The sequence below is a fragment of the Sinohyriopsis cumingii genome, chromosome 11 (assembly GCF_028554795.1).
Source record: "Sinohyriopsis cumingii isolate HCF-2022 chromosome 11, ASM2855479v2, whole genome shotgun sequence".
NCBI classification, from domain to species: domain Eukaryota; kingdom Metazoa; phylum Mollusca; class Bivalvia; order Unionida; family Unionidae; genus Sinohyriopsis; species Sinohyriopsis cumingii.
The window spans coordinates 79,417,801-79,437,271 of NC_142971.1; the positions used below are offsets into that span (position 1 = coordinate 79,417,801).

General features: G+C 38.0%; 1 protein-coding gene across 2 annotated transcripts in view; it reads left to right on the plus strand.

Moving 5' to 3' along the window:
- The first annotated feature begins 2,100 nt into the window (after window positions 1-2,100).
- Window positions 2,101-19,471, plus strand: part of LOC149788812 (uncharacterized) — a 104,301-nt gene continuing 86,930 nt past the window's right edge. For both annotated transcript variants that reach the window (XM_089974942.1, XM_089974943.1), the window contains exons 1-2: window positions 2,101-2,568; window positions 5,481-5,647. In XM_089974942.1, the coding sequence (XP_089831068.1) occupies window positions 5,578-5,647 (70 nt within the window). In that variant the 5' untranslated portion in view covers window positions 2,101-2,568; window positions 5,481-5,577. The remainder of the gene's footprint in view (window positions 2,569-5,480; window positions 5,648-19,471) is intronic.

The window sequence follows — 19,471 nt, forward strand, 5'->3', positions numbered from 1 at the left end:
TATACATATATATGTATATATAGATACATCTACATATATATACATATATATGTATATATATATATATATATATATATATATATATATATATATATATATATATATATATATATATATATATATATAAATAGTTGTGTGTGTGTGTGTGTTTTAGGGGGACATTGTATTGTTATTGTTGTTCTTGTCATTGCCTTCGTCGCCTTCATTTGCAAGTGCCTTATTATATTTTACCGACTTTATTATCCACCTCGCATAAAAAGAGCAAGATTTTATCATGTGTAATGTTACTACGGAATATATGTGAAGCATACTTACGAAATAGCATAAGATTTTCTTACGTTTGAAACTTACAATGACTATGCGTAAACCTTAGGTTGCGTCGTAAAATGTATCCCAGCTGTCCAAACATCAAGATCGTGCAGCTAATGACCAGCCTATGGTTTGGACACAAGGAGAGCAGGGGTGTAGCTGCAAATATGTGGCAGTTCGTCATAAAAGATGGTCACACTACACCAAGTTGTAGAGCAATACCAACGACTGTATAAGCGTACACTGGGGTAACCACCAGAAACTACACCGACGCAGAGGGCGCCAATCTAAGAGTGTAGCAAGGCAGAAAAGCAGAACAGAAAAGGTCAAAAGAGGTTTCCTGGATTTGCAAATAACAGACCAATGGCGTGCAACAGGCCTGGAGAGAATATCGATGTAAAGGGGAACAAACTTTTCCAGGGATTAAAGCACACAGGATAACTGAAATTGGATCAGTCTGACCGAGGACGTGTCCGAAGATGATACTGATTTCCAGGGATTAAAGCACACAAGATAACTGAAATTGGATCTGTCTACCCGAGGACGTGAACGAAGATGATACTGATTTCCAGGGATTGAAGCACATAGGATAAATGAAATTGAATCAGTCTGCCCGAGGACGTGTCCGAAGATGATACTGATTTCCAGGGATTAAAGCACACAGGATAATTCAAATTGGATCAGTCTGTCCGAGGACTTGTCCGAAGATGATACTGATTTCCAGGGAATAAAGCACACAGGATAACTAAAATTGGATCAGTCTGCCCGAGGACTTGTCCGAAGCTGATACTGATTTCCAGGGATTAAAGCACACAGGATAATTCAAATTGGGTCAGTCTGCCCGAGGACTTGTCCGAAGATGATACTGATTTCCATGCATTAAAGCACACAGGATAATTCAAATTCGGTGAGTCTGCCCGACCACTTGTCCGATGATGATACTGATTCAGACTTTTTCAGAGGCTGACAGATCAAATTTGTCCGACTGTTACGTGTTTTCATGTCGACTTTTTCACCCACACACGCCTTTGACAGTGCTCTTTCAAATCACAATATCGGCCGTTTTGGAACCACGCTCTAAAATTCATCCATACATTGACGAACTTTAGTGTGTGATACTAAATTAAAACGAGTAACTTTTACTCGCGGATTGAGTTATATGCTTTGTGAAATTGATGTACACTACTTACACAAAACTCAAAGTTGAATGTTAGTAATTAATGATATCTGCATCTTGGAGTTTTGTTTTTATTAACAATGAGGCTAACATACTATTGGTTTTTAAGTAATCGCCCAAATGAGTTAACAATGGTCAGAATTTGAACCTTAGTACATCTGTGGCATTTCAGAAGGGCTCAGTTGACGTTTGTGGACCCCAGCACGACTTCTCCTTTTCCTATTTGTCAGTTTGATAAGGTTATACCAGTTACATTTAAGAGAGATAACACTGTTGGAACTAAGCGTAGGGTCAGAGTTATCCAGTCACACAAGATGGATTTTCAACGATGTGTATCACATTTAAAATAAATCATAAAAAATACAAAATTTGATCTAGATATGAATTAACATAAAACCACATGTCGTCAAGAGAGTCAGCATATTTCCAAGCCTGACTAAAACTACGACTCTTCCATATTGCACCAATCACATCAAGTTATGTTGTTTCTATCTGAATATAACGTTTCACCACACATTAAGCTCCGCCCACCCAGGGTTATACAGTTAGTAGCGTCGTATATATAAGGCCATCTATTTATCCATTACCTTGTTGCTAAGTAGGTCAGAAATTCACTGTAGTTATCGGCTGGTTTTGTTTATACCAACAAGACTTTGTTGAGACACAAGACACAAGTATCTGGTATCACGAGAGAATAGACTGCTTAGCTTTGGAGACTGACATTTCAACATATTTATAGTCAGTTAAAGTCATTCAAGGGCTTTATAGTCATTCACTGAAGTTATAGTCATTTATAGTCATTTATAGTCATTTAATGGATTTTAGTCATTCAAGGGAATTAAAGTCAGTCACTGAATTTATAGTCATTCAAGTGATCTAAAGTCAATTCAGTGGATTTGTAGTCATTTAATGGATTTATAGTCATTCAAGGGGATTAAAGTCAGTCACTGAATTTATAGTCATTCAAGTGATTTAAAGTCAATTCAGTGGATTTGTAGTCATTTAATGGATTTATAGTCATTCAAAGGATTTATATTCGATTCAAGGGCTGTATGCTCATTCAAGGGATTTATACCCATTCTGTAAGTATAAATGTACTATGTACGATTCTAAAACTACCTGTGTTTGATATAGCACCTACCGTGGTTACAATTGTATTAACTCATATCGTGTCATTACATGAAATGCTATTGGAACTAACTCATATTGAATCAGTACATGAAATGCTATTCGACATCATTGAGTCATTATATGAAATGCTATTGGAAATAACTCATATTGAGTCATTACATGTAATGCTTTTGGAACTAACTCTTATTGAAGCAACACATGCAATGCTATTGGAAATAACTCAGCACATGAAAAACATATGGCCTAGTGGTTAAAACAGCGCCGGATTACCAAATAGGCAGAGTGCCTAGGGGCCCCGCGACAACGGATCAAAATAATATTGATAAAACGTATTAGGAGATAGTATGCGGGGGGGGGGGATTTCAACTGCCTAAGGGCCTCCACGAGGTTTAAATCTGGCACTGGGTTAAAGCATCCGCCTCGGATGGGGGAGGTCGCGGGTTCGAAACCCCGACCGAGTCATATCAAAGACTTATAAAAATGGTACTAGCAGCTGCCTGTTTTGGCGCTCAGTATTACGTGGCCTGGTGTCCGGATAACATGTCTGGGTAGGACATAAGGCTACATCTCTGTGGCATGATGCCCCAGTGATAGATATCACTATAAACTGTCACACAAACATAGTAACGATATGACTGAAATTCTTTTTAAATCTACGTTTAAAATTCAAATCACACACACACACACACACACACACACACACACACACATTGAATGAATACATTAAATGGTATTGGAAATAACTCCTAATGAGTCAGTAAATGAAATGCTATTACTGACTGGAAATAACCATTGTGGAGTCTAAACGTTAAATGCTGTTGGAAATTACGAGTTCCTCATTAACAGTATTTACACCCACCACCATCCCATACACAATATCTACAGGCAACTCTAACTTTTTGTCCACAGTGGTTACATCCACCACTAACCTTCCTATCTACATTATTTACACCCATCACCAACTCGTCATGTAAGGCATTTACACCCATCACCAACTCGTCATGCACATTATTTACACACATCACCAGCTCGTCATGTACATTATTTACACCCATCACCAACTCCTCATGTACATTATTTACACCCACCACCAACTCCTCATGTAAGGCATTTACAGCCATCACTTACTCGTCATATAAGGCATTTACACCCACCACTAACCTCCCTATCTATAGTATTTACACCCACCACGAACTCCTCATGTACAGTATTTACGCCCACAAATAACTCCCCATCTAAAGTTTTACACCCACCACTAACCTTTTCAACCAGTATTTACACCAATTTCTAACCTGCCCATCGACACCATTTAAATCCACCACCAACATACATATGTAGAGTATATATACAAGCCACTAACCTTCTTCTCATTAGTTGTTGCACTGATTGAATTATACAGGTGATTAACATGACATTCTTCTTCTACTTGTACCCCTCCCCCTCGCAGAGAAATTACAAAAGGGTGCACGTGATGTCTACACGTAACACGTCTGTGTAAAGGTCAGTTTCAGTCTTCATTTTGTATTTCAAGAGTTGTTGCTGTGCTGGATTGATTATATAGGACAGTATTACAATTATTATACTAATTATATAAGAAAGTAATATAATTATTACACTAATTATATAAGACATTAATATAATTATTACACTAATTATATAAGACAGTAATATCATTATTACACTAATTATATAAGAAAGTAATATAATTATTATACTATTATATAGGACAGTAATATCATTATTACACTAATTATATAAGACAGTAATATCATTATCACACTAATTATATAAGACAGTAATATCATTATTACACTAATTATATAACAAAGTAATATCATTATTACACTAATTATACATGTGATGTGATTTGGATTTTTAACGTAGCTTTAACAATTTTTCAGTAATATCGCTACGATGTCTGCAATGTGGCAGTTTATAGTGATATCTAGCACTGGGGCATCATGCCGCAGACATATTATAAATGTCTATTTATTTAAGAAAGTAATATAATTATTACACTAATTATATAAGACAGTAATATCATTATTACACTAATTATATAGGAAAGTAATACCATTATTACACTAATTATATAAGACAGTAATATAATTATTACACTAATTATATAAGACAGTAGTATAATTATTACAATAATTATATACAGGAGTAATACAATTATTACAGTTTCTTATTTTGCATAGGGGTTAGAATTTTTTGAAACAAGGATTTCCCCGGCTTTCCTCACTGGTTATACTTTATATTTAAAAAAGTACCTCGCATATCTAAGGTACAGTTCAAAGAACCTTTAATTCCCTTTATTTTAGTGTATGATTGATGTGTATATTATAGGTTATAGATTATACAGCTTGGCATTACTCCAGATGTGCACCTTTACAAAAAGTGCTAATTCAACTTGGTCATTTTCACTTAACTTCAGAGGTATATTGCTTACAAAAAGAGTCGATACGTTTTTTACATTTTATATATTTGGTAACTCATCCATTGCTCTTTCAGAAGTTGGTATTGTCTAGTCTGGCAAAATTAATTTTCCCTATTTTAATAGCTGCCAAGGATAGTGTACTTCATACTAATTCAGGCTGACTTTTTTAGCACAAGGGAGCAGTCAGTCTAGTTAGCAGTGTCCTTAGGTCATGTACAATTTCCAAAAGTACAATATCCAAAGAAATGTCAGCCACATTACATAAAGGTAGAATAAAGGTATGACAACATTATCTCCACTGTGCATGTTTTAAACGCAAACAACTTCACCTTACATACATCACTCTCTCAAAAGTTCATAATAACTAGTGAGCGCCCCCTAAGCAACGTGGACCAAATTAAAGATTTCATCCTTGTCTTACAGCCCAGTCCTGACGTCTTGACGTCAGCATTGTGTTAGGTTGACAACTCGCTTCATCTGAAGTCAGTAACGTTGTAATACAGGCTCTTAAAGTGATAACATGGCCACCAGAGGGAAGAAAGAAATTGGCTCCAATCTGCTTAACATCGGGACTCTGACACTAAAACCCGGTAAGTGATAATACTAATTATATTATCAATATCACCTCGTTATATAAAGCGCCATTTTACCCATTCCTTTCATTTATGGTATTGTACTTGTATTGTGATATACAATTATTTTATTAGTCGAATTTATAATTTCTGGATTGGCTTTACATGCGGATATTCCGTACATGCTAAATGGTGCTTCATATAACGAGGGCTGACGTAGTTTGATAACTTCAGTATTTTCCCTTTAGTTTTATTTGTACATATTATGAACATAGTAAATGGTACTTTATATAACGAGGGCTTACGTAGTTTGATAACTTCAGTATTTTCCCTTTAGCTTTATTTGTACATATTATGAACATGGTAAATGGTACTTTATATAACGAGGGCTTACGTAGTTGGATAACTTCAGTATTTTACCTTTAGCTTCATTTGTACATATTATGTACATGCTATTATTTTGACATGGGTAGAAGCAAGAGAACTAATAATTATCCCACCCCCACCCCACCTCAACGTCAACCAGGGTTTGGATTTGCCACTTCGGACTGGCCACGCATAATCTTGAGTCGTGCAGTCCCAGTTTCATAGATGTCTCTTCCACAAGCCAGTGCGATCTCATTTCGGCAAAATCATTTTTTTGTGTGTCCAGATTTTATCTGCAAGAAAATACTTAAATGCAAAATTTATATTTAAAACTTAATTTGTCTTTTTTGAAACATTTTGTTAGGAGATTTTGGTTTGAACTCAGCCGAAGACTATTGCATATTTTAAAAGACACGTGACCATCGTGGAATTTTGTTGACTTCCGATGTTTAAGTACCACGACTATTTAAGACTAAAAGTAAAAGGACAAAATCAATTCTTTTTCTTAGCCCCATTTTTCATTCTATTAATTTGTATGTACGATGTGACTTATAAAGGAGTATATTCTTATCAATGATCATTCATGTCAATGAAACTGTGAATTTTCGTCAACAAGAGACTTGCATGAAAATGTAGATATTTTCACGAAAAAGTATATTCTTCACGAAAGTCACCTTATGTGAACAGGTTGTCTTTTCTCATGAATATGTTTGCAGCTAATATTGTCAAAATCGTAATAAAATATGATCATTTTTTAGCGTAAATATTGCGCATCTTTGCCTAACACTTAAAATATGAACAGTGTGCACGTGTCTCTGTGTGTGTGTGTGTGTGTGTGTGTGTGTCTGCGTGTGTGTGTGTTTGTATGTGCGTGTGCGTGTGATTTATCGGTCAGTTTAACCATCATAGGTCCAGATGCATCGTCACATGACACTGAAAAACAGTTAGCTGCGCTCATTAGTTATTGCAAGTTCGACGCCTCAGGAGTCTCTTAAGTCGCTTGCCCTTAAATTGGGCCAAAAATAAAAAAATAGGGAGGGGGGAAGGGGGACTATTGATCATAACATATCTCTATTGGTCGATCATTCTCTGCGCGCGCGAGAGAGAGAGAGAGAATTAACTTGGGTACAACTGGTATACTGGTTGACTAACAAACAAGGTGTTCGTAATAATGAGAGACGAAGAGACTTTCAGACATTTCAATTTTATATAATGAGCCGTTTATAGTTTTATTTTTATGGAGGGGAACTCTCCGTTTGATCTTTCCAGACCATTTTAAGAAACCCTCCTCCCGTAATATTATAAACTGTTTGTGTGTGCTATAGTTTTAAAGATAGATTTGTATTTTATTTGCATAAAAAAATCTTTCTTTTGTAATTTAATTTTTTTTTAAATATTGGTTTATTTTAAAATTTGGTTGTAATTTTGTTTTGTGTATAAAACAAATTTTATATATATTTTTTTAATAAAAATTTTGATTTTTGTATATATAATCGGAATCAATTTTGTCTCCTAGGCATTCGTCATCTTCAATAAATAAGTATTCGTCTGCCATTCGGGATTCTTCTTCCTCTTAGTTTTTTTTATTCTTTTTCTTCCTTTCTTCTACTTCTATCTCTATCTTTATCCGTCATTGGTGATTGTGCTGTTGTCGGGGTTTTCAATTTTATTAATGTTGCCTTCTCTTGTTTTTGTTCTTGCTTTTTGTCCCTTGCTTCTCTTTTTCTTGCTGTTTGTGTACTCTTGGTTGTGCTTTTGGGCATTGTTTTTCCTGTTCTTGCATTTCTTGCTTCTTTCCCTGTTGTTGGTGTCTCACATTTTTTGTTGTAGATCAGCGTTTTGTTTTCCCGTTATAATTGATTGTACTGTTGTGGAACTTTTCGAATTTGTTAATTTAACTTCCTGCTCCTGCATTGCTTGGTGCTGTGGTAGTTGATTTGGTCTTGTTTGTTGTTGTTGTTGTTGTTGTTGTCTCACTTCTTTTGCTTTTGGTTAGTGCTTTGATTAACTTCTAGTTGCTGGTTTTTCTGACTTTGTTGTTGTTGTTTTGTTGTTGCTGTTACCGCTTCATGATTTGGGGGTCTCCAGTCTCTGATTGTATTGCCTGACGTGTTGGACATTTGAAGGGTGTATGTGTTGTATTTCCACACCTGTTACATTTTCTGTCGTAGATACACCCTCTGTACCATGATGTAGCTAAAAATCCAAATATAAAAAATGCTCTCTTTATGTCGTTCAATTTGTTTTTCTTGATTTCTAGTATTTGCATCCCATTATAAATTGTTGTTAGGGGGAGAGCATTCAATTGTAAATTGTTGTCATGGGGATAGCATCCCATTGTACATTGTTGTTAAGGGGATAGTTGCCAGTCTGGATGAAATCACTTGATGTTGAATTTTTTTCTTCAAATTGTGCTGCTACATCCTCCAGTTTGATTTCTAGTGAAATGTCTGACAGGTATAGTTCTCCAGTTTGTTTCTTGACTTTCCTTAATATGGGTGTCTTTTTATGACTACAACTTTCTCTTTCCCTATGCTCGTCTCTCCATAAGGTAGAATTGGTTGTTTTCCTCTGGGTCTGATTATATATCCTTTATACACATTAGGGTTAACTGAGTACAAGTTTTTAGTATAATATGGGTTCTGTACTTTCAATGCAACCATCACCGCTGCTGTTCCCGTATTCTATCTCTTGTGTTCCATCCTTGTAAGTGCATTCAATAAAACTTCCCTCACTAGTTTCAATTCTCTTGATTTGGAAAAATTTCCTAAGTTCTTCAGTTCTCTCCTAGCTGCCTCAATTTGATCTCGTGTTGAGTTCACTTTGTAAGATTTCTTTGTAGTTTTATATTTCCAATGTTTTGTTTTAAAGTAGTGTTTACCGTTCTACATACTCCAATGTTGAGTTGTTAGTCTTTTCCTTGGCTACACGTATCCATATATGAAATCACAGTTTGCTTTGAAAATGCCATTGCCGACGATATCACAAGTGGTTTCGATTATTTATTTATTTTTATGATTTTTCTTTGGGGGGGGGGGAGGGGCACCAGACAGATGCCCCCCCCCCCCCCGTTAAAAAAATAAAATATGAAAAGTATTTTAAGTTTGTATGTTTTCCCTCAGATGTTTTGTACGTTCTATTTAGAAAGAATTTTGTATCAAAAATTTTTAAATTTAGTTTTTGATGGGGTATTTATTTTTCCCTTGTGTTATATAAAGGATTGTTCGTCCTAGCCTGGTTTTATTCACCTTGCTCGAAGTCCCTTCCCTTGAAATTTTTGTGACCTTTCATAGAGGTCTCCTAAGTCTCACTGTTTGCTGTGTGTATTGGTGCTATATTGTGTGGATGCCATATTTTCTGTATGGTTGAGACAGCAAGTATAAATAAAGTTGTTTTTTTCTCCCAGTTGTCATATTTCAATTATTTGGATTTAAAATCCATTACAATCTATTTTTTGTTATTTTCATTTAATTTATTTTCAATTTATAATTTTGGCGATCGGAACGGTGTGATATATTAGGTTATGAAAAAAAAATATATTCTTTTATTCGAGTGGTAATATGTGCCGTTCCAGTCAATACGTGCTAAAGAAGGAAACATGTAGGCTGTGCTCGATTCAAGGTCCACACTTCTTTGTTCCTTGTATTTCTCCCGAATAGTTAGGCTTCCTTTGATTATTTAAACTATTTCTTTAGAAAATTCCGAAAATTGTTTAATCACTACAAAATTGTAGGTTGGTCAACCATAGAGTGCGGGAGCTGCATGTTTGGAGAAGCAGTGGGGTTGTACTGTTGTATTTGTATTTGTGTTTTTCCAAGACTCTTTCAAAGGCCTGTCCACTTCGCGTAGCGCCCTGTGACATAGGCCCATGATGTCATTGCTTTGTACTTTCCCCATATAGATTCCCTGTGGATTCCCTGTAGTTTCCTATTTCAGGTAATAATATTTTGGAATTTTCCAATGTGTAGCGTCTTAGGATCCTTTAGAAAGTTCAAATGGTATTTCAAAGCTACAGTAAGTTAGGATTCCTATATAAACCTTGTTATAATTTAGTAAATTTTTAAAGTTATCTTTATAGGTTTAATATTTGAGAAAAAATGTAATAAAGAAAATTTAAAGTTTCAAAAACTTTGAACTCGGTTAAACTTTATACACAATTTTTGAAATTTTCAAATTTTTCCGGATTATGAACAAATTTTGCCAATGAAATTTTATGTAATTTATATTTGGTTTCGGGGTTCCTATTTAATTTATATTAAATTTAGGATTTAAAACCAGTTGAAATTTTAAAATTTGGAATTGGATCCTAAGGTTTGGTGGGACTCATGTCTGGGTCGGGGGATGAGTTGGAGGCTCTGGCCTGCGCACTGACAGTAACACACCCATAGTGGGTTGCCACCGAAGCTGTCCCTCCCATCCCCGTTTTGCTCCTCCTCTCCTCAGGATTCCAATTTATTGACAAGTTATTTCATAATTATCTCCCTGTCATTATTCTTTGCCCGCAAACCCTCATCCATTCACTTTGGGGGGGGGGGGGTGGACCAGACAAATGCCCCCATTTCCAAAAAATAAAAGTATTATATCTTTGTGTATTTCCCCATCAAATGTGTTGTATGTTTTACTTAATACAAAATTTTATATCAAAAATTTAGTTTTTAGAATTTTTGATGGGGTATTTATGTTTCCTTAGTGTTATCTGAAGGGTTGTTCATCCGAGCCTGATTTCCCTTACCTTGCTCGAAGTTCCTTTCCTTGAAATTTTTGTGACCTTTGCTATAGGACGCCTAGGTCTCAGTGTTTGCTACATGTAGTGGTGCTATGTTGTGTGTATGCTATATTTTCTGTATGTTTGAGACAGCAAGTATAGATCAAATATCTTTCCCAGTTGTATTTCTTCCTAATTTGGGTTTAAGATCCGTTATGATATATTTTATCTTTTAATTTGTTTCAGGGTTTTCGAATTTTGGCTATGGAACGGTGTACGATTTAGATTTTGTTTTAAAAAAAAATTCCTATTGTATTATTCGAGTGATAGTATGTGTCATTCCTGGTAATAGTTTTTAAAGATGTTGATAGGTAGGTCACGCTCTATCCAAGGTCCACACTTCTTTATTCTCTATGTGTTTCTCCTGGGTCGAGTTAGGCCTCCTTTATTTAGTTTATCTAATTATTCTTTATTGAAAGATCCAAAATTGTTTATTAGGCTACATTATTGTGTAGTGGTCAACCATACAGTGCGGCATCTGTATGGCTTTTAAGATATATAAGAAGTTAGTAGGGTTTTAAACTAAGTGTTATACAGTATGTATTTCTATCTGTTTTGTCTATCATCTACACGGGGTGCTTTTAAAGACTCTTTCATGGGCCTGTCCACTTTGCGTAGCGCTATGTGACTTAGCCCCATGATGTCATCGCCTATATATAAAATTAAAAATATTTGAAATATAATTTGAAATTTTCTTTGAAATATGGCTGTTGTGGGGTGAGAGGAGGGTGTATGGGTATTCACGAGCTTGACATCCACTTATCACTTGCCAACCTTGGGAAAATGTTACATTGTATATTGTGGAAGTGATCTGGATACATTTCTGCAGTTTGGGGATCGTCTTCAACGTGTCTCTCTCTCTCTCTCTCTCTCTCTCTCTCTCTCTCTCTGAGACATGCGCATACGGATCATTATCATCAGATCATGTACCTTTTTAAAGAAAGATCAAGGACAACCATTTAGGTATACAGACAGTGGGCGAGTGGTCTAAAGCGCTCTCCGTCACGAATCACTGTCATCTCACCTCTGTCTGCGTGGGTTCGAGTCTCGGGCTCGGCCAATGTTGATATGTAAGAAAGCTTGCCGGTAGCTTCTCGTGGGTCGGTGGTTCTTTCCGGGGTTTTCCCCGGTTCTTCCTCCACTATTAATACTGGCCGCCATGTATAGCCTATCTTGTGCTGCAAAATGGCGTTAAACCCCATAACAACATAACAACATTAACAAACACAAATCTACCTTTCTTTTGGTGCCTCAGGTGGGGAGTGATCAGAAGTGCTCACCTTTATCAATCTCTGTCATCAAAAGTCTTATTGTATGGGTTCGAGTCTTGTCCAATGTCACTTTGTAGGTACGCGAGAAAGCTTGCCTGTAGCTCCCTTGATACGAAAGTTTTTACTGGGCCGTCATGTATTACCTATTGTGTGCTGAAGCAACATTTCCTTTGGATTTTCCTTTCTTTAAACTTCAGGAAAACGTTTAAATCATCCAAAAAAAATCTAAATTTAGTAAAGGTTATGAATTTAATTTTCAATTTCCTTGAAATAATTTACAAATGATTTTAAGAAAATTAAATTTGTTTGACAGTGTGAAATATTTAGTATGAATCATATTTATGCGCAGGTATAAGACTACCAAATTTAATGTATCTGTGCTGTACAAGACTACCCAACTTAATGTATGTGTGTTCAGGTACAATACTACCCAGTTTAATGTATCTGTGTTCAGGTACAAGACTACCAACTTAATGTATCTGTGTTCAGGTACAAGCTTACCAACTTGAATGTATCTGTGAACAGGTACAAGACTACCCAACTTAATGTATATGTGAACAGGTACAAGCTTACCTACTTAATGTATCTGTGAACAGGAGTAGTGAAGGGGGGCACCCTACGTACAATGGGAATTAGCATTACAGGGACCCCTGGGTCAATCTACGTACAATGGAAATTTAACATGGCGAAAAATCGTGGGTCAATCTACGTACAAGGGGAATTTAACATGGGAATAAATCGTGGGTCACTCTACGTACAAGGGGAATTTAACATGGGATTTTTTTTAAATTTTAAAAAAAATTTTTTTTAAAAAAAGGGGTAGGCAATGGAAAGGCTATCTCTTTTCGAGAAATATGGCTGGCCCTGAAAAGGGCCTTTGGGTTTTCTTCTTCTTCTTCTGCTTCTAATTTCTTCTTTTCCTCCACCAACTTCTTATTTTATCTCCAACACTCTTTCTCTTCTTTTTTTTCTCCTTCTCTTCTTTCTTCTCTTCTTCCTCTTCTTCTTTCTTCCTCTTCTCATTTTCCTCTTCTTTTTCAATTTTTTCGTTCCATGTTCTTATTCTTATCTTTTCCTCTTCATCCTCCTTCTCCTCCTTGATCTCTTTCATTACACCACTAATCTTGTCCTTTGCTTTCCTTAAATTGTTAATTTCCATCTTTACACGATGGGGACTATAGGAATAATGGTCTTCAACCAGTCTTAATAGCATCTGTTCCATTATTCCTAAGTTGTCTAAAACGTCTTGCAAGGTTTGTAATTTGTCCATTTGGTTTGACGCCATCTTCTTTGTATTCTTTGCAGAATGGTTTGAACGACGAATACTGTGGGTTCTTATACGAAAAGCGCGAACGTGAAGGAAAACATCCCCTAAAACATAAAATGGATCTTACCTAGATGATGACCGAACATCGCGCGTACGTGAAGGAAAACATCCCACTTTTCTCATTTCATATAATATAACCCTAACTATACTCTCCACATTTGCTAAGAAACCCATAATCTACTATTCACACCAATATACCTGAGCTCTTACAAACACACAAACACATACACTTCCACTATTAATAAAGAGTTAGTGTTTATTTTCACACTACTCTACCTACATACATTGGCAAATTAATAGTTATTTCTTTTCTAGAGTATTGGGTAGCCCTGAAAAGGGCTGTTTTGTTTGGAACTTCATGGGCACCTGGTTAATGGTGGCACCTTCCAGGCCTGGCGCCACATACACATCTTATCCCCCAGTTACTTTTTACCTTTTGAGGGGAGAGAGCAGAGGCAGGATATGTTGCTTCAGAATCCCAATTTTCACTCTCTGGGATTTTGAAATTTCTTCTCTCCTTTTCCTCCTCCTCTTCTTTGTTTCTTCTTTCCTCTTTATATCTTCTTTCTTCTTCTTCTTTGTTTCTTCTTTCCTCCTCTCTTATCCTTCCCTCCTCGACAATGGCTTCCGCGGCCAGTTCATTTAATATGCGCCTGGCATATTCCAGATGCACATGAAGCTCCAACAGTTTCTCAAGTCTCGTGTTCATTTTTGGCGTTGATCAATCAACAAGGGTAGCTCGACTGCCGAACGAGTTTCAATTTATAGTGAAAGCGCGTACGTGAAGGAAAACATCCCCCTAAAAACATAAAATTCATCTTACCTAGATCATGACCAAAAACAACAACAACGCGCGGACCTAAAAGAAACACTCGCTCACTTTTTTATGCTACCCATCACTTCAATAGACTATCCACATACTCAAAGCAATCCAATCTAACCCCAAATATACACGTCAAGCAGCCCAAGAAAACAAACTAACATCATTTTAATCTACTATCCACACCAACCTACTTTATCACTTACAATCACAATCACACAAACTCATACGCTCACATTTTTAAAAGCTAGAGTTAGTGTTTATTTTCACACTACTCTACCTACATACATTGGCAAATCGATCGTTATTTCTTTTCTAGAGTATTGGCTAGCCCTGAAAAGGGCTGTTTTTTGTTTTGCTATGGCATTCTTTTTTAGTTTCTAAGAATGCGATGTCCTCTGAGGATAGACTTTCTGGCAATAGGTCTGCTTCTTCGGAAAGAGAAGAAGAATTCTTTGGTGTCGATACGACAATCGACAAAGCCTCTGTCAGCTTCAGGTTGCTGCTGTTGCTGCTGCTGTTGTTGTTGTTGCTGTTGCTGCTGTCTCTGAAGTCTGTACTTCTCTGTCCATTCTTCTTTCTCCTTGTTCATTTCTTCTCTGAAGAGCTCTTCTATCAGGTCTTCAGTGATTTTTAACATTCTCACATTCTCTATTTCTTCTGGCTTCGGTATCAAACTGTGTCTGACCCTATGCAGATTCACGTAGGCTTCGTTGAGCTTAGCTAGTTTGGAGCACATCTTCTTAGGAGGATGAGTCGACAATGGATGGCTAGACTGGGAACAACCCGGTTCTTAAAGTGAAAGCGCGGACGTGAAGGAAAACATCCCCCACACGGTTTTCGAGCCGCAACGTTCATGAGAGGGATAGTAAGAAATGAAAGAGCATCAATCCAATATTCTTATAGCTAAACAAACCACAAAGGCATTTTTTTCAAAACACAACATTTTTTATTCAAAAATCACTTAACACTAAACAACAACATTTCTAACATTTTTAACAATAATCCAACACTATAACATCTAACAATTTTTTTTCAAATCAGAAACATTTTTTTCTTCAAATACTAACTACTTTGAACAGGGCTGACAACGTTGTGAATGAAATTGTGATTTCCACTGTTGGAAATCATTAGGCCATTGATGGACACTACGTTTCCTAGCTTGAGACAAAAGATAAGCATAATGGTCACAAAACCATCGATCTACTTTCACATCATTTCTAGCAGAAGAACGAGGATCGAAATGAGTCACTAAATGTTCTAAGGAATAGCCCAGGCTGCGATGATGCAGAAAATACACACAGTACTGTCCACACACCAAGGAATCTGTGCCTTGTAATTTCACGTTATTGAATCGGGTGGTTTGAGCATTTCTTCTCATAAAGTCGATGATATCGTCTTCCAAAGGGGGCAATCCGTACGAATCGAAATATTCCACACATCCTTCTTGAGGAAAGTAGACGGCTACCCAGTGGGTTCCTGGGAGATGACTTTCGTCCGTGTTGATCACGTAAGCTTGATGGTCTTTAGGTTTGCGATGAGGGAGTTCATCTTTAGCACAGACGACAGGATTCCAAGAAGCCGTATACGAACTATGGTTCAAAAGGTAATAAAGTTCCCAGGTATCCATTGATTTGTGTTTTTTTCTTCTTCACAGGTAATAATAAGTCATCAATTCGATCCTGACTTTTTGCTTGAAAATGTCTGACGAATAAACGGTTATTCGTTCTGTTTCCTCACTCTGATTCAGGAGAGCTTCGATACGATGGATCTCTTGAGTGGTTAATGGTGGACAAGAATGTTCACGCAAGTCTTTATACCACTGGTGCAACACGTCTTTGTTTGAGATGAGACTCCAAGCTTCGTCCAGATACTCGTCCAATTTTTCTTCTTGACTCAACATCAGGCATTTATCGTGTTGAATTTGACTGGGATGATCGTTTTGACATCCATAACAATTTTTCTTGATCAATTCCGTCATTTTGTCGACCAAGTGTTTGGCAAAACAGGAGACTAAATGGGCTTCTTGTTCTGGCCATCTCGACTTCATCATGACAATTTCTTCGTCTTTGTCTTGGGATTCTCCTTCCACGGTCTCCTCACATTTCATGTCCAAAGTTTCTTCACTAGGTAAAGAGGGATAACAGTCTTCCATGGCTTCTAGTAATCTAGAATGACTTCTCTCAAACTGTTGATTTCTATCGTATTGTCAAATTCTGCATACAGGATCACGTTCAACGTTGGATCAGCAGGGTCTCGATTTGCAAACTGAATTTCCACACGAATCTGGCCAGATTTTATAGGGTGGAAATGTCCCTCGTCGCTGCCTTGGTCTGGAGTGAAATCAAAGGCCCACAAAGCATAGCCTCCTGCATAATCTTCGTACGTAATACCGTGACTGGTATTGGTTCCTAACTGTCCGGTGGCTTCGTACAGGGACAAGTACGATCTCAAGTAATTGTTCTGGGCAAAGTTAGGCTCAAAGGGTCGTGTACACAAGGTCTTGCCGTCACGACTGACTTCGATTTTGGACACGCTAGAGTGTCTAAACTCAAAAGGATTTTCGTTGTGAAGTCCATTGAAAGCTGAATTCCTGACGATACCAACGATCAAACGCTTGGGTAACTGTCCTTGGAACAGATGATCTTCGATCATGGATCGCTGTCCAACAGGAATGGTGAACGTTTTCACTTCCACTCTTCGTATGGGATACTTGGCGGTCGTTCTGCTCAACGTCTGACTGATGTCGTTTCCCACTTTAGGTAACACTTCCACACGGCGTACGTAAAGTCTGGCTTCTTGGATAACAGTTTTGTATTCGTTGGCATGGGCCATCAAATGGAAAGCGGCAGTGCTACGATTCAGTCTCAGGCGAATATCAACTCCGTTCAGTAAATACTTTTCTTGTAACCACATGTCCAAATGCAAACGATCCATCAGTTCTAAACTACGTCCTTGCAAAATTTTAGTTCTACGTGTGTTAAACCCCACATTGTGAGGATTGTCATCTTCTGTCAGGGCTGTGTCGCTAAACGTGCCTGCACCTGCCGTGTCAGGTTTCCATACCACGCAAGCATCCAGATGAGTATTCTTGGCTTCTTTTCCGTACGTCAAGAGATTTTCCAAGTAGGCACGATATGGGTAAGTATCCATGCTGCTGCTGACCAGTTTGTTATTCAAGTACAAGTCCACTTCGCTGAACAAGGAATGCATGAAATTGTTGACGGGCGCTACCCTATCATTGGCTCCAGGATTGGTGTTGTCAGTTTTGATCACTTTGACTTTCAAATACAGGTAACTGCTATTCAGATCGATGTAATCTTCGGGTTGTCCTTTGATTTCGAACTCGATGGGAGCGGAATCCGTCAAAGAGGAGACGGGATGAAATTCCACCCACTGGGATTCTTGCATCGTCATCATAGTGGGGGGCATGGCAAACATATCCAGTTCCGTCTTGGAACAAGCACATGACTCTCGGTGCATCATTTTTTTCTGTGTCTCAATAATCGAAAACGTCTAAGTCTCGAACGGTTCTTCTTTTCTTGGCTTTTCTAGCTTGAAGTCTGGTGAAAGGGTGTTTTCTTCGTCGTCTCTTTCTGCCTTGTCCTTGCTGAATGCCTGACTCGGTAGCGTGCAGGGCATTTATAGGTGTGTCTCGTCGGCCTAAAATGTCTTTACCCGTTTGCAACAGGACATTTTTGCCTGCCCTCATGAAGGCTTCTTTAGGGTTTTGTTTGTCGATGATGACATTTTGGAGAAATTCTTTGCCTTGCGTCAGTGCCGCATCTTTCAAGGCGTGCAATCCGCGTGTCACCATCGGTTTCAACACCGGGGCCACCGAACGAAAGGCCGATTTTAACATATCTCCTAAACCGTGTCCTCGCTGTCGTGCAACCCCTTGGTACACTGGATACATGACTTGCTTACGAATCGTGAGAGAACCGTTTTCGAAAATGGAGTTTCACCGTGACTTTTCCTTTGGTGAATGGAATATTTTGTCCCAAATCTCCTTTTATAGTAATGTTGACCGTGTCCAAATACGACTTGCTGACCGGCAAATAATGAGGATGGACAAATTCGCGGTGAACGTGGTAAGTGTTTCCACCTTCCTCGTCAGCGTTTGCGGCAGAATCCACTTTGAAAGGAATGACACGCAGTAACGGCACGGAGGTGTGTCCCACCACGTTGTATTCCACCACATCGGAGTACACGAACATCAAATTCAGTCCTTGGTTCAGTTCTACTGGGGTACGAAATAACTTGCTAAAAGACTCGTTGTCGTAAACGATGGGTGATTCGCTGTTCTTGAGTATGCTCATTCTCAGGTTCATGTCTCCGCCCAACATGTCAAACAATTCAGGACAAAATAAAATGGACATGATTTTACTCCGCTCAAATCTCATCGAGAAGCGACGAGCTACTTTGTGGTACTCCATGGTGACACTTTTGTTGACATGCTCCAAAGCTTTCCCAAACACGCCATTAAACTTGGCAGCTATGATGTTGACCAAATGTTGACCACTGAAATAATAACCTGGAGGAATGAAAAAGTGGTAGGTCCACTTTTGAGTTTTCTCATTATAGGTTTTATTGTCATATATGACTTTCTTATTCAACTCCTGTTGCAATGACTCGTCATGAACTTCCACATGAAAAAAATTTTGATTGGGAAGGACATTGAGGACTTGGGTCGGGTGAATGATTTCCACTAAAGCCACTTCCCAATGGGCTTCGTGATCTAAGGGGATGGCCTGAGGTAATTTGGCCGTGTAACAGCACAACGTGTTGTGGGGAAACACCTCCATGGAACTGTCACTGGGTAAGGTTAAGTAAAATTGGTTTTGGTGACTCATAATTCCAGAGTTCTGTGGCTGTCCGAGGGAATATTAGTGGATGTCAGAGGTGTGTCTCCGCCCAAAATGGGGTTCTGGTTGTGGTTGTTGGAGTGGTGACTGGCACTGGCACTGGACACAACGTTCCCGTTTGAGGAGAATTTCAGGGAGGGATTGGGAAGCAGGTAACCGATGCAACTGCTCAATAAAATGGTCCACAATTGTTTGTCTCCTTGTTGCAAACTCAAATTGGCGATGGCTGCCCCGATGACACAATACACCACGAAGATTTGGCAGAAAAAGACGATTTGCGTTTTAGGCACACGTTCTCCACACCACACCCACAAGGGTTGTTTTTGTAAATCTTGCACAGAAGAACTAGGGGAAGAAGGACTGGTCGACGTAGCTGCGTCTGCTGCTGTGTGAAAGGGCATGATGGTCACTTCTTCTTTTTATAGTCG